This window comes from Neolamprologus multifasciatus, chromosome 10 (genome assembly GCF_963576455.1).
Source record: "Neolamprologus multifasciatus chromosome 10, fNeoMul1.2, whole genome shotgun sequence".
Taxonomy (NCBI): Eukaryota; Metazoa; Chordata; class Actinopteri; order Cichliformes; family Cichlidae; genus Neolamprologus; species Neolamprologus multifasciatus.
Genome location: NC_140448.1, coordinates 7,486,053 through 7,510,307, shown reverse-complemented (window position 1 = coordinate 7,510,307; position 24,255 = coordinate 7,486,053). Strand labels below are relative to the sequence as shown.

Here is a 24,255-nt window from a genome sequence, read left to right as displayed (position 1 = left end):
TTGGATTGTCAATGCAACCCTCTTCTCCCACTCTTCACACACTGATAGCAACACCGCAGGAGAAATACCAGCACAGGCATCCAGTATCCGTAGTTTCAGGTGCTGCACATCTCGTATCTTTACACCATAGACAATTGCCTTCAGATGACCCCAAAGATAAAAGTCTAAGGGGGTCAGATTGGGAGACCTTGGGGGCCATTCAACTGGCCCACGACGACCAATCCATTTTCCAGGAAACTGTTCATCTAAATGGCCACCATGGTCACCACCCATCTTGAGGAGTTTGCCCCCTCACATATACTAATGTGCCACAAATAGGACTTTAATATCACCAACCATTCCCATTTTATTACGGTGTATCCATATAAATGGCCCACCCTGTACAAAAGCTGTGAAAACCGGCAGGTACCATGTCATGAGAAGGGATGTAGAGGAAGTTCTGGAAGTTCTTGTTTGCTGTGCGAAGCAGAGACCACACAGAGCAGGTGCGTTTGTAGATGTTCTTTGCCTCCCTTTCACGAGCGTTGTTGCACAGAAACGTGCCGTAAAGACACGAGTATGTGTGCTGCACCAACTTGACCTGGACATGTGAAGAAGATGCATCAAGTCAGGCCTTTAATTACAGCACTGATTAACTTTAACTCTCATTGTCTGTGTGTGTGAGACAGCTGACTGATGTGAAACATGACCATGTGACCCAAGACTTTATTCATTAGGCCAAATGTATGGTTTCATGTAATCCTGGCCACTTTTTGAAGTTTAAAGAACATATAGAGATTAATGCGTAAGACAGACTAGTATAGAGTGCTGTCCAACCACCCACCAGGAAGGCCTCGTTGAATTCAAACAGGCAGGGGAACTGTTTGAGCAGCTGGTGAACACAATCCAGCCACTGCAGGAAGACGGGACACTGCTCGCTCACATCGTCTGAGTTCTCCTGGTGGCCACAGCGGTCCCCAAACTTATGACCAAAGTCCAGCCATTCAGTCTCTACGAGCACCTGGAAACCCTGTGGATAGCACAGAAGTCAGTACCAAAAGCAACAAGAGAATCCAGCAAAATAAGTGCTTACTATATCTATGAGAATATGCCTGCATGTCATCTAAAAATCAAATACATTAGATTAATACTGAACTGTGCAGATGCTCACCTCTAATGTCCTGTAGTAGGGGTCCAGCAGGACCTTAGCGAGGGCTACAATCTGAGGCGTGCGGTCCCACCCGTCTGAGCAGTGTACCAGGACAGGACGACCGTCCCGCTCGACTGCTGAACATACCAGAGTGGCAGCCTTCAGCATGACCGACAGGTGCTGCAGCCAACGGGTGCTCTCCAGTGCAGAAAGCCAGCTGGAAACACGAGAGGGGGTTGATTAGGCAACAACTAACCTATATGGAATATGTCATAACTGAGGTAATCTGAAGACTGGATACAGCATGGATTGGGTTATTTGGGTTAACTATGACAGAGCAGGGAGGCACCTCTCTGGAGGCCTTTCTGCTTCACTTCACACATTCGATGTAAAATACACACAGCTGACGCACTGAAAACACATGTAAACATGGGAACAAACGGACAGCCATAACACACATGTGCTGTTGGTTGACGTGTACAGACAGACAGCTGGCAAGCCCAGCAGGAACAGGACTGTGTTCCTGTGCCTGTGTGGTGTTGCCTTACTGTGTTGTGAACCCACTTAAACAGAGAAGGTGGAGGGAGGTGCAAATGAGGCCAGAGCCGCTCAGAGAGAAAGGTCACATAGATCGACTTACTTTCCTGGATCGGGGATCTGACTGCAGACAGCCCTGAGAGCCTGGAAACTGTTCCGGATAGCATGGATGTTGGCCATTCCCATGAACATGACCTCACAGCTGGGGTAGTACTCTGAATACAAACAAACAACAATTTGCTTTCAGTGCAACATTCATAGTCATCTAACAGTGACTGTGTGTAGTCACTGGTAGCAATAATATTGTCCATTTAGTCAAACTGGACTGCACTAAATGTGTTAGCAAGTCACTGTAGAGAGAGGGGATTGTTTCCAGAATGGAAAAGCAGCACTTTGTTAAACAGATGTGTGATCAAAAGCTACACGAAGAACATTTTATGGTAAATGGTAAATGGCTTGTATTTATATTTTAATTTTAAACTTGCTCTGTAAATGATGATTTCTATAAGACAGGTCTAACAGCATGAGCACTGACAAGAATTAAAGTGTGTGCAAAAGCTACAAATCACAACCAATATGCTCTAAACTTCCATCATAGCAGAGCCTATCTGAAAGCCATTAGTTTTAAATATTCAAGCTGATCAAGGAAAAAATTGAATTATGATATAATTACCCATATACTTGTTCAGCTGGCTTTAGTATTATTCAAATTGTTTCTGATTGTTACATAAGTAATTAAAAAATAATTAAGCTCCATAGAGCTGAGAGGAATTATAAAGTTGGATATTAAAATTATGTTAAGTCACCACAAGCAGGCAATTTTAGAGTTCTGAGTAAAAACAGTTTTACTTCTCACTGAGTTTCCTGTCTGCTTGACTCAGTAGAATCAGACGCCAAATGATACACACACACTCCAGATAAGGTTCACAGATGACAATGTTTCAAGTTTAATTTGACTTTTTGAAGATGGTGCAAAAATGTTTGGGATTATGCCAACCTTCACATTCGCAGCCTCCGCCTTTAGCTCGGTTAGCCACTGCAGCAGTGTATGAGCGAGCATCCAGAATCAGCAGCTTCTGTGTCACAGTGTTGTCATTGCAGCTGGAGCCACCCGTCAGAGATGAGTCTGGGGAAAGAGAAGATTCTGATCATTATGAGCAGACAGTGTAATGCGAATCGACCTGCCAGGGAAAGGAAGAAAGAAAAAGTGTGAAAGGAGGAGGACGGTGTCAGAAGTGTAGGGAACATGATTAAGAGAAACTGACTCTATTTGTAACCTACTGAAAATCAATATCTCCTCATGATGAACACCACTGTGTTACCTGGTAAGTCAAGAAGCCTCCTTCCCACAGCTTCTGCAGAGAAATATGACTGGAACTGAAATACTTCTCTCTGCACCCTTCTCTAATTGTGTTAAAAGCTCTTTTATCACTTTCTGTAATTTAACATATCTGTGTGTTCCTTATAAGTTAATATGGAGGGAAAAAAGGAAAGCAAAACCACTGAAAAAGATACAAAGAGTTGTTTTTCTGAACTGTGAAAGCTGTGCTGACAGCTGTCCTATTTTCTGTAACTCACAATAATTACAATGCAGCAACACTGATGCATGTACTTTCTGTTAAAAAGGAGGACATTAGCAATGGAAAAAAACAAAAACAAAAAACACATTCCCAGCCCTGTGAATGCTTGCAAAGCTCTGAAAACACCAGAGTCCTAGCTATTAGCGGCTGTTTACAACCTGGAAATTTACTGATCTCCTCTCAAAGTTCAAAGTGCTGATTAAAAAGAAGCTAATTAAATTTATGGTGTGCAGAATAAAAGCGATTCATGTTAATCAGCTACCTTTATACTTTAAATTGGTGATGATGTATTTATGTATTTGCAGGTATTATTGAAAATGCAGTTACATTACAATTTATTAGGGGAGGGTTTTTATAATCGATTTATCGATTAAAATCGATTCTGGCTTGGATAACGTAAAATCGATTCATTAAAATCCTGAATCGATTTTTTAATATAAATTTATTTTGCCCGAAATGCCAGAATCTCTGGTGAAATCTCACAAAATTTCAACAACCACCAAACAGCTAAAACAGTAAATGAGAGCAGGAACACGGATTCTGCACAAAGACTTAAACACACAGCGCAACCCGCTGATCAGAATCAGTTAGATGTCGCCTTTCTCACGGTCGGGGCTGAAAGCCGACAGCTCGCTGATTCTGATCTGTCGGCGGGTCCGCGCTTTGTCTTTACGCCCTTTATGCGCTGATTCTAAAGCTGTTAGTTTGATGTCTCTCCAAACAATATTGACCGAACCAACAGCAAAAGAAGATCCAAACTAAGCTTCACATAAACATAGTCATGTATTCACTCTTACTTTTACTGTTTTGCTTCGACCACGATGCACATCTCTCTCTCTCTCTCTCTCTGTGTACTGTTTTCTGCATTATTCGCTTGCTTGTTATGCACAAGTCTACCGTTGTTTACAGCGCTGTCGGCCGACGATTTTTTTTTTCCGTTTTATAAACTTCCGACAAGAAAACCTAATTTCTGCAGTTCAATACTGAAGAAATTTAAACTTTTTAAAATTATGCAAAATGCAAAACGCTTAGCCGTGTCTCTAATAAAGAGTAACTTCAGAGGTAATGTTCATGCGTTGATTAATGGTTTTCTTTCGTTTTTGATGTACTGCAGAATATTTTTATAAAATCCCAGGCCAGGAAAATCGCCTTCATGTTTTTCTGTGTTTTATCCTGAGCTACTTTGACACAAAGGCATCTGCTGTGATGCTCACACCTTTGATAAAGTCCGGAAAGTGTCAGCTTCCTTTTTATAGATACAAAAATATGTAAATGTACTGATCTGAATTATAATATTTCTGACTGTCAAAATTTCCCATATTCAAATCGAAGTGAATCGAATCGAATCGAATTAAATCGAATCGTGGATCGAATCGATTCGGGACCTTGTGAATCGGAATTGAATCGATTCTAGAAATCAGTGACGATACCCAGCCCTACAATTTATTATGTGTTGGTTCTCTTGGAAGTAAAAATTGATAATTAAACAACAGATAAATGCATCTCTTTCTCTCTGGTCAAAGTTTGTGAAAGAAGTCTAGAGTTAGAGAGTGTTTGGCCAGGTTTGCACAGCGTGATCTGCTGTTATGTATCTGGATGACTGCAGAGAGAGAGTCTGTTTCAGACACTCACTAATGGAAGCACTCTGTTTGGTATAGGTGTGTGGGCTGCCTGAGTAGACTGCAATATGATGCGATCACTAGCTGTGACTTTAAGAAAACAAGTGAATTTAGACCCTGGATGGTTTAATTTGACAAACAGGGTCATCGTGTAATGCAGAGATGTGCAAATGTATGGGGAGTGCAAGTATGGACATGCAAAGAAAATCAAACAGCAAGATTACCAAAATCACCATCGGAAGAGTCAGTAGCTTCCCCGCGTTGTCGATTTGTTTGTGCACCCTTGGTTCCGCTGTCCATCTGACAGGCCTTAGCGATGGACGTAACTAGATACTCATCATCTGTGTTCCTCCAGCCCCACCAGCTAATCTCAGGCTGGCTACAGCGGGCGATCACTGCCCCGTTCTTCTGGTGCCTGCAAACGAAGGTTACAGAGTTAATTAACCTAAAATGATGGATTTTCTTCAGCTTGCACCCATATAAGCTGAAGAAAACATGCACACAAAGTTACCTGTAGACCACCACTGGGATCCTCTTCCAGGATCTAAAAGAAGCCACACTCTCCAGCTCCTTGTCAGTGATCCAGATTGGAATCAGAAGCTTCTGTGGGTAGCTGGAGCACAGCCTACAGGATGAACAGGAGGTTAGAGGTTCTAAAGGAAGTTTTAAAACCATTTATAATGCTGCATTATCTTTTGATGAGGAAAACCAAGATGAAACTGGCTGCAAAAGGACATTCCCTAAAATGTTCTGGTTTTCAGGGTCACTGCAGCATCAATATCTCAGCTAGTCCAGAGAACAAATCAGAAACCTCCATCTGTCTCTGCTTTCTCCTCTTTCTCTCCCAGGATACTTTCTTCAAATTCTATTCACTTGCTCAGAGTCTAATAGCAGGAGGGAGAGAGACTGTGTGTGTGTGTAAAATACAGTGCTGAGTCATGGGCCTCAGCAGGCTGTGACTTGTTTAATTAGCCAGTTGTCCTATGTGTGTGTCTGTCTCAGTGGGGTGTGTTCTCCTGGGCCCTCCAAACAGACTGACCTTTTGTTTTGTAGCATTTATTTACCCAGACTGCAAAGGAGACCCCGATGTACAGGTGCGCACACTCATACACCCATTCAGTCTAATGTTTCTACTTAGGTGACTGCCTTAATACAGTTTATCTTAGGCTGAACTACCCAACCTGGTAGCCTCAGCGCACACACAAACACACGCACACATACACACACACACTAAAGCTGTTTGTTTCAATGGCAGGGAAAATTGCAGCTTTAAAGACATCCTAGATTATGTCTGAAGGTTCTCAGTCATCCAGGTCATCGTAGTCAAAGGAGCTTGCAAAGAAAAGCGCCTGGACTTCTTTAAGTTACTTGAAGACGTTTCACCTCTCATCCGAGAGGCTTCTTCAGTTCTAAGGTCAAATGGTGGAGAGTCCCACATATAAACCTGGTGGGAGTGTCCCCCCACAGAGGGACAAAAGGACCCCCTGATGATCCTCTAATCGCCTGAGCCAAGGTGTGGAACTGGGTGTGGGTCCCAATCAGCCAGAGTTTCGGGTGAGTTCATTGTGAAACCTGGCCCCACCTTATCATGCGAATTCCTGAGGTCAGATGGCCCAGGGTGTGAGTGGGCGTTAAGGCGTCTGGGAAGGGATCTCAAAACTGGATTATAGATGGCAGAGAGTTGGTGTCGTAAACCACCGCCTCTGTTCAAAGATGGTCGCTCACAGTGGACATAGATGGCTTCTTTCACTCCTCTTTCAAACCATCTGTCCTCTCTGTCCAAAATGTGAACATTGGCATCCTCGAAAGAGTGTCCTTTATCCTTAAGATGCAGATGGACAGCTGAGTCTTGTCCTGTGGAGGTGGCTCTTCTGTGTTGTGCCATGCGCTTGTGAAGTGGCTGTTTGGTCTCTCCAATGTAGAGGTCTGGGCATTCCTCGCTGCACTGTACGGCATACACCACGTTGTTAAGTCTGTGTTTTGGCGTTTTGTCTTTCGGGTGAACCAGTTTTTGTCTGAGTGTGTTGCTGGGTCTGAAGTACACCGGGATGTCATGCTTGGAGAAAACCCTCCTGAGTTTCTCTGATACACCGGCTACATAGGGGATGACAATGTTGTTGCGTCTGTCCTTCTTATCCTCCCTCGCTGGTGTCTGATCTTCTTTTCTGTGCATCTTTGCTGACTTTAAGAATGCCCATTTAGGATAGCCGCACGTTTTGAGTGCTTCCTTTACATGCACTCAAATGCACTTACATGTTCCTTCTTTTTCCCTTCAGGCTTAGAGGGAACATGTTCTGCCCGGTGGTGTAGGGTCCTAATTACTCCAAGTTTGTGTTCCAGAGGGTGATGGGAGTCAAACAGGAGGTACTGGTCCGTGTGTGTGGGCTTCCGGTAAACTTCGATGTTGAGGTTGCCATTCTCTTCAATGTGCACAGCGCAGTCCAGGAAAGGCAAACAGTCGTCCTTTGTGTCTTCCCTGGTGAACTTGATGTTTTTATCCACAGCGTTGATGTGCGCAGTGAAGGATTCCACTTCTTGTGTCTTGATTTTGACCCAGGTGTCGTCTACATATCTGTACCAGTGGCTGGGTACTCTTCCTTTGAAAGAGCCAAGAGCCTTCCTTTCCACTTCCTCCATGTAAAGGTTGGCTACAATAGGTGACACGGGGGAGCCCATGGCACAGCCATGTTTTTGTCTGTAATAGCCTTCATTGTATTTGAAATATGTAGTGGTGAGGCAGAGGTCTAACAGTGTGCAAATCTGATCGGGTGTGAAGTTGGTCCTGTCCTCCAAGGAGTTGTCTTCTTGTAGTCGTTTTCTGGTTCACCCGAAAGACAAAACGCCAAAACACAAACTTAACAATGTGGTGTATGTCGTACAGTGCAGCGAGGAATGCCCAGACCTCTACATTGGAGAGACCAAACAGCCACTTCACAAGCACATGGCACAACACAGAAGAGCCACCTCCACAGGACAAGACTCAGCTGTCCATCTGCATCTTAAGGATAAAGGACACTCTTTCGAGGATGCCAATGTTCACATTTTGGACAGAGAGGACAGATGGTTTGAAAGAGGAGTGAAAGAAGCCATCTATGTCCACTGTGAGCGACCATCTTTGAACAGAGGCGGTGGTTTACGACACCAACTCTCTGCCATCTATAATCCAGTTTTGAGATCCCTTCTCAGACGCCTTAACGCCCACTCACACCCTGGGCCATCTGACCTCAGGAATTCGCATGATAAGGTGGGGCCAGGTTTCACAATGAACTCACCCGAAACTCTGGCTGATTGGGACCCACACCCAGTTTCACACCTTGGCTCAGGCGATTAGAGGATCATCAGGGGGTCCTTTTGTCCCTCTGTGGGGGGACACTCCCACCAGGTTTATATCTGGGACTCTCCACCATTTGACCTTAGAACTGAAGAAGCCTCTCGGATGAGAGGTGAAACGTCTTCAAGTAACTTAAAGAAGTCCAGGCGCTTTTCTTTGCAAGCTCCTTTGACATCCTAGATTAGCCATTAGCTTGTCTTGTTTAAAGTGTACCTATTGGACATCCATTAATCAATTAAGACTTCTAGTCACAGTGGATGATCACATATCTAAAAGATGTGGAATTTGCTTCTAGGTGTTGCCTTTCACTTTGAGGTACCCTTTTCTTCCCTCCCATCCCTGGTGACACTCTCCTTCTGAAAAACCTTGGATCTCATCAAAAAGTAACTAACTCTAAAATTCAGACACTTATTTTACCAACCAGAGTTCCCACTCTGGCAGAGCTCTCAGAAATCTCACAGAAACACTGCCATTCACCGTCAACTATCCAATCATTACTCTTTATCATGACACCATTCTATACTACTAAAACTAGATGCAGTCATCGGGATATACCTGCTGTGCTTTTCATGGTTAAGCATCAGTGACATACTTGTAGTTGCAGTTGATATCAGACACTCTCCAGATGTTTTGAGTATCGAAGCCCATCCTCTTGACCTCCATTTCCATTCTCTGACGTACATGATCACCTACAAACACACATAGAACATGGACCGAGGGTATAAATGAAAAATGCCCTCTCAAACATTTACTTGTTCTAAAACTGTGAACAAATGTGTGTGAACCTGGGCGACAAAGATGAAGGTGCTGATCTTCATCGTCAGCGCTGCCTCCTAGACACCACGCGTGATAGGCCAGGGCAAACAGGTCCTCCAGCCGTGATGGGTGTGCTATGGCCCGGTTCAGACGTTTGACCCACTCCTGGCACTGCTTGAACGTTGCAAAGTGGCATCTGTGGAGATTAGAAAGATTAGTGAGATCCAACAAACCCTTCATGCACTGGGGACTAGGAGAAAAAAAACAAAACAATAAATCAGCTGTTCTGTGATTTTCCAGCCTTTAAACCAGAGTAGTAATGTGGTTGCTTAATAATGAGGAACCAAAATGCTGCTGGGCACATCTGCTACAGAGTATGCAACGGTTCCACTGGTTTTAAACTTTACAGATGTTCATGAACACATAAAGATGAGAATTTACCAACACCCTTTATTACCTTTGAAACCTTAGTTTCAAAGAAGTATTACCTACATATTATTTTACATTTCCTATCTAAGGTGGGCGAATGACAGTGCGTCACAAGTTGTGACTGAAATCATCAATGACTACAAGTACAGTTCAGTTCTGCAAAAACACATAATTTGACTCTTTCTCCATGTCAAGTCCTTTACATTATTGCTTAATTTGATCTCAAGTCAAACTGAACTCCAAATTCGGTCAGTCTGTTGTAATGTGTACAATTTACAATTGGTAATGTGTAATATGAACAGTTTCCTAAATGAACCCATAATATTACTAATTCAAATGTGTATCAGAGTACTGTGCTGTAAGAGAGTGTAAGTGAGGGGCTCTCCTTACCTGACCACTTTAGAGTCTTTGCAAATGATGTGCAACTGGAACATATCTCTGCTCTCTACACTTTCTATCAGCCTGAGAGGCACCTGCAGAGGGAGACAGAGAGCATGTGCATTTAGCCTGATGGCCCACTGTGTGAGCAGACAGCACACTGGCAGAGAAATTACCACCCTCTGGTCTAGTACAGACTGTATCCAGGTTAGACACACTAAGTAAACCTTTAACCTGACTGCAGAGGAACAAAAGGCCTCACTGGTGTCCCAACTTTGCCTCTAAAACTGTTATGATACCAAGTGACAGCTACAAACCTGCTGTCTCTTATGCTTTTCAAGCAGGTAAGTGGTACTTTAGAGTAAGATGTTAATGAACCCCCGACGAGGTTTAAAAAATCCCTTATGGACAAACCTTTGAGCATAAGGACTATGTATGTGCACTTTTTACAAATAATGGCCAGTTTAATTCATGAGAGAGAGTGCTGGCGACACAGTCATTTCACAAAATGATTAATCCATCTACCACTCTGCTGAATGTAAATTACAGTTTGGCCTCAGTGCATCCCAATCATGTAAAGTGAAGAGGAGCTTAATGACAGCTGTCTAGACTATGGCAGAGGGTGATGTTTTATCATATGGTACTCACAGATATGTCAATGTCCACACCTGGGTAGGTCTAAAACACAGTGACACCATGGAGCACAGACAAGGAGAGAAGGAGGGAGGGAAGAAATAAGACAGGAGGAAATGGAAAAAAAACAAAACAACAAACTATTAAACCCAAAAAGGAGGCATTGGGAAATGAAGAGTTAAAAGGAAAGTAAACACCAAAGAGGCAGCGAGATGAAAAGACAACCGAGCGGATCACGCTGTGCACTATTTGTAGCACATGGCCAAGTCAAATGGAAATCATGAAGAGAAAGACAAACACAGGCGGGAGCAAAGGGCAAGAAAACAGCTTAAAAGTAAGAGGCTGTAAAGAGTTGTGAAGGGGAGGTGTGGGTGAAAGGTTGTTTGCTGGCATTCATGCAGTTCATGTGTGCTTCTGGGGTCAAGGCAGGAGTCTGTCTAAGTAGGAAATCAGTTTGATAAGGACTGTTAGTCTGTGACATTTGAACTTTGTGTGGTAATCTCACTCTCCTCTGCTTAAAGTTAAGGTGAGGACGTGCCTCGGTGATTGGCCCTCGCCACCTCCTTCGTTTTTAAAACTGTCATCTTTTCCAGAAGCTGAATCCTTCTGGAAAAGATGACATGGATCGGGGAAGAAGGATTTTCACTGCCAGTGAATGCAAACAACCAGCCTGTTTGTATTTGAGCAAGGCCTGACGTCAGCAGGAGCGAGCTGGTGGAGAGCACTGCCAGCCTGGATGTCACATTAAACCTTTGTGGTTTCAGGATTAGAGGGTCTAGTGCTCCTGTGATTTCACCTTGGTACAAACAACTACATGCCAAGTAAGCTAAAAGTGCTCTACGGGTGCCCCATTGAAAGTTTATTTCCTTGTTGCCACAGTTATTTCTTAATAAAAACTTATATGGGGGAAGGGAAAAAGTCTAATTGCATCCAAACTAAACATCCTTCCCTCTCCTCTGCTGGTGGCATAGGGCTCTGGCAGAAGTGACAGTTCTGTGATTCTTTGTTAGGTTTGTTGTTGGAGACATGCACTCACATTGATCACTGAGTCCTTGAACTTGATGTGAAGTCTGTAGTTAGAAATGGCAATGATGGCTTCATCAGCACGGCCAAGATATTCCACACCTTCCCCCTGAAGAACTGGGAACGGCACCTGCAAAGACCCAAAAACAATGGAACTGTTTAAGTCTCATGTGCATGAAACATTACACCAGCACGCATTTAACAGCTTTATTCAATCTACTGGAAGTCTAATCCTGACAGAACATATTATGTTATTGCCGCGTCCTCAGTTTTGGTGCAACTCATTCTAAATATTGATTTTGGGAATGTCATTTTTGGACAATGACAAATTAAATTTAACTTTGACTGAAAAGCCAGACCATTAATGTCTGTACTACTGTGGATTTTTTTAGATGGTCAAAAAAAGAAAAAAAAAAGTAATCTCAGAGCAAAACAGCAAGATATGTGACATGATCTGTTAAGCTCCTTGTCATACTTTTAGAGGTACTTAAACTCAAATATCATATTGGCATGGCATTTCATTTTTATAAGCAATACCCAGCATAGCAGACAGTTTGTGATCATCCTGTCAGAGTAATATTGAAGATAAAAGAAAAAGAGGGACATGAGAAAAAGTGTGCATGTGTAGCTGTCCAATTAGGGCATATGAGTTTTACAGAAGAGCCTTTGTTAGCACAGAGGGGCTGGTTGGTGGGAGGGAGACTGTCTGCTCCGGTGTAGAGGGAGAGGGATCCCAAACTGTCCATTAACATTCCATGGCCATTTGATTAGTCGCAGCCAAGCCCTGGCTTCAGCTGCAACGAGACCCCGACATTAAGGTAATTGCTTCCCAACAGAGGTTAACAGAACATTTTTCATTTCATTCTGAGGCAGGGTATTATCTTAAAAGTCGACAGAGTGGAAGAGACACATGGTTGCACGTGCAAACTCCTAAAACATCTTTTCATTTATCTAAAACCGGAAGCTTTTAATCAGTTTCAGACCAGCTGCTCTTGTTGTTATTCTGTTTACTTACTTTACTGCTTTTTCAATATAATTAAAAAAAGATGCACTGAAACAAAAGATCTTGAATAAATGGTGTTGACCAGGAGCACAAGTGTTAGATTATAAAATAACTTTGTGAAACACTCTCGGCTTGGTGATGAACTGGGGGACTGTGTTAGGTCCATTCCGTCTTGACTATAACACACTTTTTTTCCTTAGTTGTCACTTGGATGCGATTGGCACGAGCACAGTTATCGCTATGGCTGCTTCAAACTAATGAAAAGTGCGACACCGGTCTTGTTGTTGAGTTGCTAAGTAGTGAGGAAAGTGTTGCTTAGAGACAACATTACCTCATTCTGTATTAGCATGCACTGCTGAGTCACGCTGAAGAGGACCCACTAGTGCATGTTAAAAAAAAGACAACATGCAGCAGAGCAAATGCAAGGCTATAGCAGGCCCACTTGAAACAGCTAACACTGCTGAAAGAAGAGCTCCACAGCACAAAAAGCTAAATGTGACCGATATTCCCATCACTCCATCTAGTCCAACAGACTATTTACTCTCATGCCAAATTGCATAAAACTCTAAAATAAAGCAGGACTATTATGTAGAAATCCCATCGAGTGGCAAGAGGTCAAAAGATGTTGATGATGGCTGATCCATAAAAATGTTGTTTTTTTTAAAAGCCCTGATATTTATCACTGCACCTGCTGCTCATCAATAACTGAAAACTTCCACATGAATCGAGACAGGAAGCATGACGAGGGAAAAAAAAAAAGAGTGTAGCTTAAACTGGTAAATGGAGCACATAGTACTCTGCGCTCAGACATCAGCAGAGCCAAATATAGGAGCAGCAGCCCCCTCCTTTTCGGCATAATAGAGCGGGACTTTGAAATATTTTTGGGATTAAAATATTCCAGTTTTTCAACTGCAGCTCAAGCAAATTGGAAGTGACAGGAGGACAAACGGCGCTGACACCTAGGTTAAGCTTAAAAACCATGTAGCTACTGACTGAGGAAAAGGACTGACGATACCGTTTTACAATATATAAAAGGAAAACGCCACAAAAGCAAAGGAAAGGTATACGATTTCATTAAATACTGGCTCAGTGGCAATAGAAATAAACAAATTCAGGTAGAGAGTGTACACATTTCTCTACTGTGGAAAAGACTTGAAGTGTGTTGCTAGGAGTGCCATAGTTAACATGCTGTACAGACTGCAAGCTGCATTAAACAAGCTGTGCTCCAAAAGTAGGTGCATGAGTCACTGGCAGCCAGCAAGTGCAGCAGAAGATACTGTGTCACGTTTCCTCTATGAAGCCTTCAGCAGCAGAAATATGACGAGAGAGAGAGAGAAAGAGAGAGAGAAAGAGAGAGGAGGGGAGGGAGGGAGGGTAGAAAGCCCCATTTAAAGAGGAAAAAAAAGAAAACACTGACTTCTGAGTCGTGACTTCCAGTTTAAGCAGCCTGCCTGTTAGGACATGCACGTGAGCAAATGTACGCGCAACTGAAAGCATGCTCCATGACTTGCACGCACGCAGGAGGGAAGGCAGTAGGGTAATAAATACAGTGGGGTGGGGAAATGCCTCCAATTTGTCCGCAGTAAGAGACATCAGCTGTCAGTGAAACCATCATGGGAGAGCCTACACATGCACAAAAAGTCACACAAAAGCACAGAGACAATGTGTGACTCCATGTGTGAATGCAAGGGGAAGGGAAGCAAGCGTAAGAGTGCAGAAACAGAAAGATTCTGCCATAAGAATTCAGCAGATTAAAAGACACTCTCATAAACTTTGCTAGCAGACTATGATACAGCCATGCTTCCTTTGCACACTGCTCAGCTGGAAAAAATATACAAAAGACCTTTGACACACAGAGCCCTTTAAAGCATAGCACTTTAATAATAAAACATTTGAACAGGTTGATACTCCCTGCAGTTCACTAGAAACCAAGTGGCTTCAATTGAAAGCCACAAAAAAGAAACAACAGATAGTGACCCCAGGCCCCTCCTCCCTCCACTTTTCCTTTGTCCAGTGCTCCAGACACATGATGCTAAGCTCCATTAACCAGCAGACAGCCACAGAGTGCCAGCTTAACACCAGAGGGTCAAGCGCAAGTTAGCCATCACAGTTCTGCTACTTGTATCCTCACATGGAACAGACTTTGAAATCCTTCTCAGTTAACTGACCTAAATGTTTCTGAACCTTTTTATCCTCTGCAGCGGCTTCTAATTTATTTATGTAAAACATTTTTGGAACAGCTTGGGGTAGTTTATTGCAAACTATGCAATTGCAGTATGGCTCACATATACAAACCTCTCAAGTAAAGTCTCTACTGTATTTAGAAGTTGATCTTCAACAGGCCAACTACATATATGTATTTAGCCTTTTTATGTTAATAATATGAACATTTACATTTATATTCATAAAATAAATGCTTTAAAGTAGGTCAAGCACAAGTGCTCCTTTACAACCAATGCACTTAAAGAAAGGCCTGAGCTACAATTCAGTCCTTTCATATGTACATGCAAAACAACTTCCTGCTCTCCTTATTAAAGCTTTGCATAAAAATATCCCTTATCTTTACATGCCGGCTTAATTCAGAACCAGTTTTAAAAAAGTTTACTGAAGAGAATTTGTTTTCTTATTAGAACTCTATGATACTTTATCTGTAGAGAGTGTGGGCAATTGCTGCATTCAAATGGAAATACTTGCTATTCTAATTGCTAATTAATTTTGTCAGTGTTTAGCACAGGAAAAAGTTGAGCTACATGACAGTGAAAAAAACAAAAGCATTCCTCTGGGTCCCCATCACCATCACTTCTTCCATGTCTGACCTCAAGCCTGTCGGGTTGAGACTTGTGCAGTAATATCTCGGAAATCATGAGATGACCAGGCGTCAAGGTGAGGGTGTTTCAGAGGAACATTGATTTTATTAGCCACCAAGATTTAACATAACGTCACAACCTAGAAGCGCCACACTTGTTCCTGGTTTTCTAATATTAAGTCATGTTGCTGGGCGTGAGAGCAGACGGGACCGTGCTGTAGAAGTGGTTGTCACCTCACCTGAAGGCTTTCATCCTCCTTCACCAGCTCCTTCTGGGGGAACAAATCCTTGGCCTTGATGTACTCCAGACTGGGAGGCCCCTCTTCACCCTGTCAGACACAAACACAATCCAGCGATAGAAAGATAAATACTTCCGTCATGATTCATGTCAACATATCAATGTGAGACTACATATGAGAAACTGAAGCAACACACAAAGTCCATATAGTTTGTTGATAGCAATACTGAAGCAAGTGAAGAGACATGAGACGATCAATACAACCAAACCCAGAGTTAATATTCTCACTGCTTTTATCCAGGTCATTAGGCTTTGGTAGTTCATTGGTTCATACATGCCAGGTAGAGTTTTGCAATCTCCTGCAGCCAGCTCAGACATCACGTAGGAGATTAAAAATTTACTACAAGGGCCCTAAAATTGTACATTTGAAGAAGAAAAAGAAAAAAAAAAAAGTAGTACACAACCTTGTGTTAGGTCAATGTGCCAAACCATTTAAAATGTTTATTACTTGCTTATGACTGACAGTTTTCCTGCCTGATGAATACTAATGCTGAAAAAGAAATGCAACTTTTGATGTTTGCAGTGTGTTTGCTTTGGCACTGCAGTGCAGGTGGTTACTGCAAGTGTAAAAGGTGACTGGGTGTAGTGCAAACAAATATACTGTGATTAACTTGAGGATTTTACCTTTTTAAAAAAAAGGTTTTTCATGAGTCATGCTTCACTATAGTTTAAAAAGTTCCTTGGGGCATAAAAAAAATACATACAGATAATAAATGTAACTATTTTGATTGCAAATATGATTTGCAAATATTTCTGCAGTTTCTTAGAAATTACAAAAACAAAAAACAAAAACAAAAAAACAGCTGCAGTCTTTTCAAGTTCACTTCTCTTTTAATAGATGGTCGGCTAAAATTAGACTGCAACACTTTAAGGAGTGGCGGAGATGAGAACGAGAGGAACAAAGAGGGCAGTCGAGTCTGTCCTTGAAGCTTAGGGGCCTGTGTCCAACTCGGGCTGAGCAAATATGTTCATGAGGTCATACTTCAATCACTGGACTTAAAGGGGTGAAAAGCAATCACATGATGAAACTGAAGGACATGCCCTTGGCTTTTATTCTCTTTAATCCCTATTCTAAAAACACCAATGTTTTGCAAATAATTTTTTATAATCTTTTTTTTAAAACTACATAATTCAAAAGTAAGCACATTAAGCAAATTAACATCTTCCCCCAATATACCATTCTATACTCTATAGTGTATATAGTAGAGCAGGGCGATCTGACCAAAAATATTTATCACGATATACATTTGAAAATTTGCGATAAAATTTGCGATAACGATATAATTAATTATAACTGACAATATAATTGACACTAAACAAAATACTTTACAACTCCACAACTTTATTAGTGCAAAAAAACCCAAACATCAATGTATTTTCACTTAAACAAGCAGCTGTTTTTTTATGTGCATTAAATTTATATAAAAATGTAACAGTGCAAATTCCTTGCTGACAGTTTAACCAAAAGGCATTTCTGGTGGCCGACATATCCTCAGCATAACCATGTTTAATATCCACAAAACTTAAGAGGTTATACACACAATACGGTAATATTATGTTGAAGCACAGTACGTATCACTCCGCCAGGTTCCTGCCTACGATAGCCGTAATGCTCTGACAATCCATCAAGCGGTGTGGCTTCGTAGCTTAGCAAAGTCGTACTAAAACATTTGACAGATTTTCCAGCGCCGTGTACGACATGAAATCGTTTCGAGGTCAGTAAACACAACCAGAATTCATACATAAGGCACACGGGATTATAAGGGGCACTGTCGATTTTCAGAAAAATCAAAGGATTGATTTTAAGTGTGCCGTATTTTCCAAACAACACGGTAATACCGACGGCCCGCTAGCATGCGCTACCAAAAATAGTGCTTTGTTGTGTATCTGACGGACGAAAGCTAAACCAGTTTCACACCACTGAAGTTGCAGCATTTTTACAAACCAATTCTGGTTGATCCGTTTCATTTAACGATCCACTTTCGCTCTTCTCATTCTGCGTCGCCGCCATGTGCGTATGTTAACAAAGGCACTGCGCATGCGCATTTTACCCATATTCTATCTCAATATTTCATTTTCCTATCGTTGCCCAAAATTACACCGGTATTACCGTGAACGGTATGATATAGCCCAGCCCTAGTATATAGTATGGTGCATTAGTGCGGTACATGTCCAACAATTTTCTAGCTTTGTGCTATAACACGAATAAGTTCCAATCCTTCTTGTTCAGGTGCTGTGTCATTTCTGCCACTTTACTGCTCTGCTGGATTTTTACTTTTCCATTTGAGTACGACCCTGTGTCATTTTGGTTTTATGATAAAATCAGAAATAGAGGCCTAACTGGGTGGTTTATTTCTGTGAATCATATCCACGGAATCTTCTAGCATCCCACCAAGATAGTTATAGTATATTTAAAAAAACAAATAAACCACACAACAGCAAAGTATCAGTTAGGTGAAATTATTGAATTTTAAAAAGCAAAATGAAAAAAGATCCCATGCATATTAAACCAACCCCCCCCCCCCCCCCCCCCCCCAAAAAAAATGGCACGAGGCGTCGAGATCAATTACAGTATTGTGTTTGAAAATGTTGTTTAATTTTAAAATACGGATTCGAATACAAGACAATAAGAACAAAGTGAAATTAACCTGAAAATGAAAAACCTTTAACACTGCATCCCAAGAGGAGGACATGCTGAAATTTCAGGAATTATATCAGAAACCAACTGATGTCTGACCACAGAGAACTCCTGCCGTGTTTACAGTGGTTACATCTTTAATCCGGAGGCTCAAACTGGTAATTAAACCACACGATAAGCATACCACCCATTGGGCTGGTAACAGATGGACATAGTGTCCCTACAGTGACAACCCCTCACCTACAAGTCACCAATCACCAACATTTTCCTAAAAGCATCACATCACAAGTAATAATGACAATGCCAAGGCAGTATTTTTCAGCTTATGTGACATAGCTCCATCAGTAGGTAATAATTACAGTGAGCTAAAAACATACATCTGTGATAGCACAGGTGCTGTCATGGATGATGAGAACTTTTGGCCGATGATGAAAACAGTTGGCACCCCAAGGTGGCTAAGCAGTGGAGGAGAGGATGGCTGGATGCAGCTCTAGATTTAGGTATTGCATGGACAAAACAGCACAGGTGTCAAATTCTTGGCAACCCTTGGAAGGGAGAATATCCAGCTACCAGGGCTTTCCCTCTCTCAAAAAGGGCCTTTTGAGGTAGGCACGGGGGTGGAAGTCTGACAATGGGAGAGAAAAGTGATAAATCCCAACTGAAAGTCATCTGTTAATTTATTATAGTATAAGTTGCAATAAACAGTGGTGGTGATGATTGCCACAGAGGTGGGTGTCATGGTGAATGTGTCCATGTGAGGCATTTAAACCCCCTAATGAGTTGCTCCAGTGGTAAGTGCTATCTAGCATTACTGCAGGCTCCGTTTCCTCCAAATGTTGCCTTCACATTCACGGTAATGCTGTGTTTCCATCTTCATATAAATGCACACTCAAAATGAGGGGAGAGTGGTGGTTTTGTAATGCAACGATCAAGTAAAGTGTGCTGTGTGTGAGGAAGAGGAAAAAACTCCTGTTCAGTGACTATCATCTATATTTAGACCAGATAAATATGCTTTAATGAGTGTTGTTGTTTGGTAACAAACAGAAATCTGATAGAAAATGGGTTGAAACTCCTTTTAGTTTTCATGTAAATTCTAGCAAAGCCACCATGATGACACTCATTTGTTGTTCTCAGTAGCTCTGAATCGGTATCACAACTTGAATGTTAGCATGAATGTCTTGATGCATTCTCAATCATCCAGGAAACTAAATCTCCAAAAAGTTGATTCTGTTCATCTGGACGTAGCGTTTTGTGGGAGAAACGTTTCGTCACTCATCCAAGTGACTTCTTCAGTCTCAGCTGACTGCAGGCTGAAGAAGTCACTTGGATGAGTGACGAAACGTTCCTCCCACAAAACGCTACGTCCACATGAACAGAATCAACTTTTTGGAGAGGTAGCATGAATGTTTTCACTCCAGTTGACTGCTTGTAATTAAGATTATATAGTATCACACGAATGGCGTTTTCCACCAAATCAAATGTTAAAATCCTCAGTTTAAAAACACCAACTTGTGGTGCCTCTCTAAGAAGAAACACATTCTGGTTGTCCCAGAATGTGGTTGTCCCCTCCTCCAAATCCTTTTGAAATGCAACCCCACTAATCTGTTGACCTTTTACCCTGAGCCAACAGGTGGCATCACACTGACGAGGCAGTTGTGCAACATCAACATTACTTATGTTCACCTGAGAATTGGTGTATTTATTATGACTGTGGCCATCAGTCAGAGGGGTCCTATGAGGTCATCACGCGCTGATCGACCACCACATCAAATTACTTCAGCCACTCAGTCCCTCTGAGAAATTCAATTACAATCAATTACTCTAAAGTTAACCAAAACCAACCTCCAAATCAGTTTTTCCTGTAAAAATGTGTCAATTTACATCATAATATCTTACAAATAAAAAAAAAAAAGCAAACGCACTTGGACCACAGCCACACACTTTCATCTCCCATCAACAATCCATCTAATCTGGTTTGGTTTCCAAATACCCCAGGCAGCATTACCTGGTAGACTCTTGGCCACATTTATACTTTTCTCTTGCAGAGCTATGACACAGCATTTCTCTGATTCCCACAAGTACACGATGTACTTTAAAGACAAGAAGAGCTAACTAAAAGTTGCGTATGTGTTGCCCTAGAAGCACAAGACACTACCTGATGAGCTACTGCTATTAGCTTATATTAACAGCAATAGATTTAAATACCACAGGAACAGACTCATTGAACTACATGAAACATGGATATATGCACATTTCAGCTTCATAGATTCTTTGCACAAAGATGATGCTTAAAGACCTAGCTTTAAAAACCGTCATTACATTTGGAGACTTTTTTGGAGGGAGTTTATTTTGTCCATATTGTGATTTTTGTTTCCACAAGCAGACAATCAGCTTACAGAAGATTAAAGGAAAACAGGGATGCTCTCACTTCTAAACAGCTCCCAAAGATGGAGCACAGCTTGTCCTGTGCCCAACACGTTTTTGCTTCGTCACTGCTGCGAGCCTGTGCACCCTCCCCCACCTTTGTCCAACCAGCTCAAAAAGCTGGAGCTGACAGGCATGCGCGCATACGCCTCCGTGCATTTACCAAATATAAATGTCAGAGTTGATAGCACATGAAACATCAAGATAACAATAATAACCAAAACAGTATCAGCTATGATATCAGCTACTGTAGCAGCCAATGAGACAGCCGTGGCAAGGCAGATTATTCCCTCCACATGCACGCTGGTAATGCACAGTCACTTTTTCCAAGTTTTACTTCTCTGGAGAAAACATGTGTGAAAACGGTCCTGCATGTATGCAAATGGAAACAGGACAGAATAGGTAGACAAAGTAAAAGAGACATTGGCACAGTGTTCATGAATAAATGTCTGGTTTCCATGGATACGACAGCCTCTTTTTAGAGGCCCTTTCACCCAAAAGCTTTTTCTAACAATTTTCTGTCCTTACTCACCAGATTATTTACTTAATCTGACTGGTGCTTTGTCCCAGAGTTTTTCGGATTAGAGAAGCACTACAGGATGCCGAGGTGACCTCCTGAATATGTGGACAACACGCACTTACATCTCTGCTTTTAACTGTTCGGTCATTTGCCGTGTTGGACATGATAAATATATTAAACAATGATTCTAAATAAAAAAGTGAGGGGAAAAAGGACGAAAATGACTGCAGGCAGAGGGTGCAGAGACAGGGCAGAATGAAAAACATTTTATATAAACATTAAAAATAACCAGGCCAAAGATATTTTTCTGAGTAGAGCTAGGGAGCAGATTCTAAGTAAAAAAGTCAAGATCAAAAATGGCAGACTATGACAAATCTCTCTAAATACATTTCTTTCTCCTTGTCCCGTTGCCGCCTACATTAATGTTCAATCGATCACTGTGTTCTAAACAATCAATCCCATTTTTGTGTTATAACTGGGCAGTACTCCAAGTACTGAAAAAATAAACTGGGCAGGGTTTTCTTTACGTGAATAGAATTCATCCAAAATGCACAAAATTGGAGTAACACTTTGTAGCACAGTAAGAACAAATCAATCAAGGTAAACACACAAACAAGCGAGTTAAAGCAAAAGCATGAACCGATGGCCCTGACAGTCTAGGTGTCTGATGGCTCTGATGTCTTGCGAGGGACATGTTGGTGTTCTGGTTTAGACACTTACAAGACAAGTCACTGCTAATCTATAAAAAGTTCTCCTGTGTGGACCATTAACATATTAAGTGATTTGTTTGTTGCACTTTACTTTGTGGTATTTGCCCTACTTATCAACCAGTGGTATATGTCACTCAAATTGGTAGTCAAGTCGACTGACTGCCTTCAAGTTGACAATTTAACTTTCACATTTAACTATCACTTTGCCTGTTGCCTCTTGAAGATGGTGCAGTTGATCGACATTCCACAGTCTCTTGTCACTATCTGTATGGACGCCCCTTAAACATTTCTATCCTCTTCCAGGAAGACAATACCTATATCCACAGGACATGAGGCATCACTGAATGGTTTGACTTTCAAAACACCAAATGAGGAAAAGGGTTATGGTGGCAAAAGCCCTTACTGGGACACATTTGTGTTAGTTTTCCCTTTAATGCTTTACCCCTTGAAAGTCTTCTAGGACCCGTGAAGGTCTGTTCTGAACTGAGTGGTTTCTGCCATATTTCAGGCCTGTCTTTAAAACAGAATGACTGGGTGTCATTCACAGAGGTGGTTGTCTATATTGGTGAACCACAAAGCAATATAATAAACTGGCTGGCATTATCCCAAAAAAGGTTTGCATAAACGTTCACATAGGTTAGTACAGACTTTGGTTTGGTATGGCTATACTGAGACAACAAATACAAATTAAGTACCTTTCCTTTCAATAACTTGCTACGCACTTTGCTTTTTCCCCAGTCCCTCATCTCTGTTGTGTTGTCTTCCTCGGGGGTCATAACACAAAGTCTGTTTACCGTTTATTTCCACCTTGGCATTAGGCAGAGAGTTAGCATACAGCCTGATACAGCCTAAAGGCACATCCACCAATAAGCTTTTGGCTTTACTTACACTGCTGATTTATTTAACTAGTGGGAATAATAGAATCTGAGTCATGGAAAAATCTTATCCAATTCAATTATATGTTTATAGTTCCATTTACTGCAGACAACATTGCACAGTGTACATTAGAATAGTAACTGAAGATGCCCCCGCAACTGTGGGATCACAACAATGGTGGCCATGATGAAAATGATGGAGCCTCCTTCCACAGGAGAAGACTGACAGCGCTCTGATCCACTTAAGCAACAAAGGATGGGGATACTAAATTATACAGACACTGACGCAGGAGAAGTGCCGACTCAGCTGCGTCACAGACATATTGGAGAGAGATCATAAATTGCGGAACGCCTGGCTACATCTGTTCACAGAGAAAGGAGAGGGAAAATGAGCAGCTGTACTCTTCCTACCTGACAGCTTTTCAAACAAAGCTTTCTTTAAAAAAAAATTGTGACAATATAATTTTCGCCAGTATTATTAAAATCTTTTTTGGAATCTGTATTGTATAAAGAAACAGAGGAATAGCTCGATAAATCTCTAGGTGAAATATATGTGATAATTCTGAAAGGATCTCAGCATGCCAGTCCTCTACTGTGGCTTAACCATCTGAAACACTTTGGATCACTATGAAATACTAGTACAGACTTGCATGTGTCCCAGTGGCTAGATCAGTCTCATTTTCATATTTTATAGTTCCCAAAACTTTCAAAAGGTTCACATTTGTAGTTTTTGAAAAAAAATATTTTGTTCAACTTATCATTTCCATGAAAGTTTTTGAAATACATCTTTCCCTCTAGATGTGTTATATACCTGCAAAACTACTGATGCTTTCTTGGTGCTAAGTAACATTTTTTATATTATATTATATTATATTATATTATAAAACGTGGAAGGGCTAAAATTTCACTGATTCTTTTATCGACCACATACTCAAAGTGTGATAACTGAAAGAATGCTAGCTTTATAATTTGCGAGTAATTAAGTTTCACCGAGTGGTGAAAATAAACACGTTCACCTATGAATTCACAAGATTAATGATTATTTTCACCACCTGTATTTCCTTTGTTGTTTTCTTTTAAATATCCTTTAAAAAGTTTCATCACCTGTTCCTCTGATAATGTCTCTGGCCAAAGCAGCTGGCTCTTGATCTGCCCATTTTGTATGGGAAGAAAGTAAAATCCAAACACCCCCTTTTATGTGAGCATGAAACAGAAAGTCTGAGTTAACAAAGAAAGTTGATAACTACAGTCCTCATACTAGTGACAAAATAGCTAACACAAAGAAAGTCTGGCTATGGAAAGTCTGCTGGCTTCAAAGGTAAGTGTCATTTTTTTAACAATGTATATCTCAAATTACTGGCATTTATGTGTATGAAGATTTTTTTTTTATTTACTGGGTATCTTACCAGACATTGTTTATATCAGCCTCAAAAAATGAACTTTAGGTGGCTACTAACATGGGACTCTTGGCAGGAAAGTGTGATTTGATTTAATGCGTAGTTGAAAAGCTGACCTCCTGAAGGTTAGCAGTTAATGGCCACATTGTACTGCCTGTGCTCATTACCT

General features: G+C 41.4%; 1 protein-coding gene across 5 annotated transcripts in view; it reads right to left on the bottom strand.

Annotated features, from left to right (window-relative positions):
• Nucleotides 1–24,255, bottom strand: part of mtmr4 (myotubularin related protein 4) — a 45,495-nt gene that overhangs the window by 5,717 nt on the left and 15,523 nt on the right. For 3 of the 5 annotated variants that reach the window (XM_085174783.1, XM_085174784.1, XM_085174782.1), the window contains 12 exons: nt 15,464–15,553; nt 11,429–11,545; nt 10,408–10,437; nt 9,772–9,854; nt 8,789–9,148; nt 5,377–5,490; nt 5,090–5,280; nt 2,664–2,792; nt 1,770–1,881; nt 1,151–1,346; nt 824–1,009; nt 410–580 (listed from right to left, as the gene is read on the bottom strand). In XM_085174783.1, coding sequence (XP_085030909.1) covers nt 410–580; nt 824–1,009; nt 1,151–1,346; nt 1,770–1,881; nt 2,664–2,792; nt 5,090–5,280; nt 5,377–5,490; nt 8,789–9,148; nt 9,772–9,854; nt 10,408–10,437; nt 11,429–11,545; nt 15,464–15,553 — 1,779 coding nt within the window. The remainder of the gene's footprint in view (nt 1–409; nt 581–823; nt 1,010–1,150; nt 1,347–1,769; nt 1,882–2,663; nt 2,793–5,089; nt 5,281–5,376; nt 5,491–8,788; nt 9,149–9,771; nt 9,855–10,407; nt 10,438–11,428; nt 11,546–15,463; nt 15,554–24,255) is intronic. The other 2 variants (XM_085174785.1, XM_085174786.1) reach the window with 2 other exon arrangements.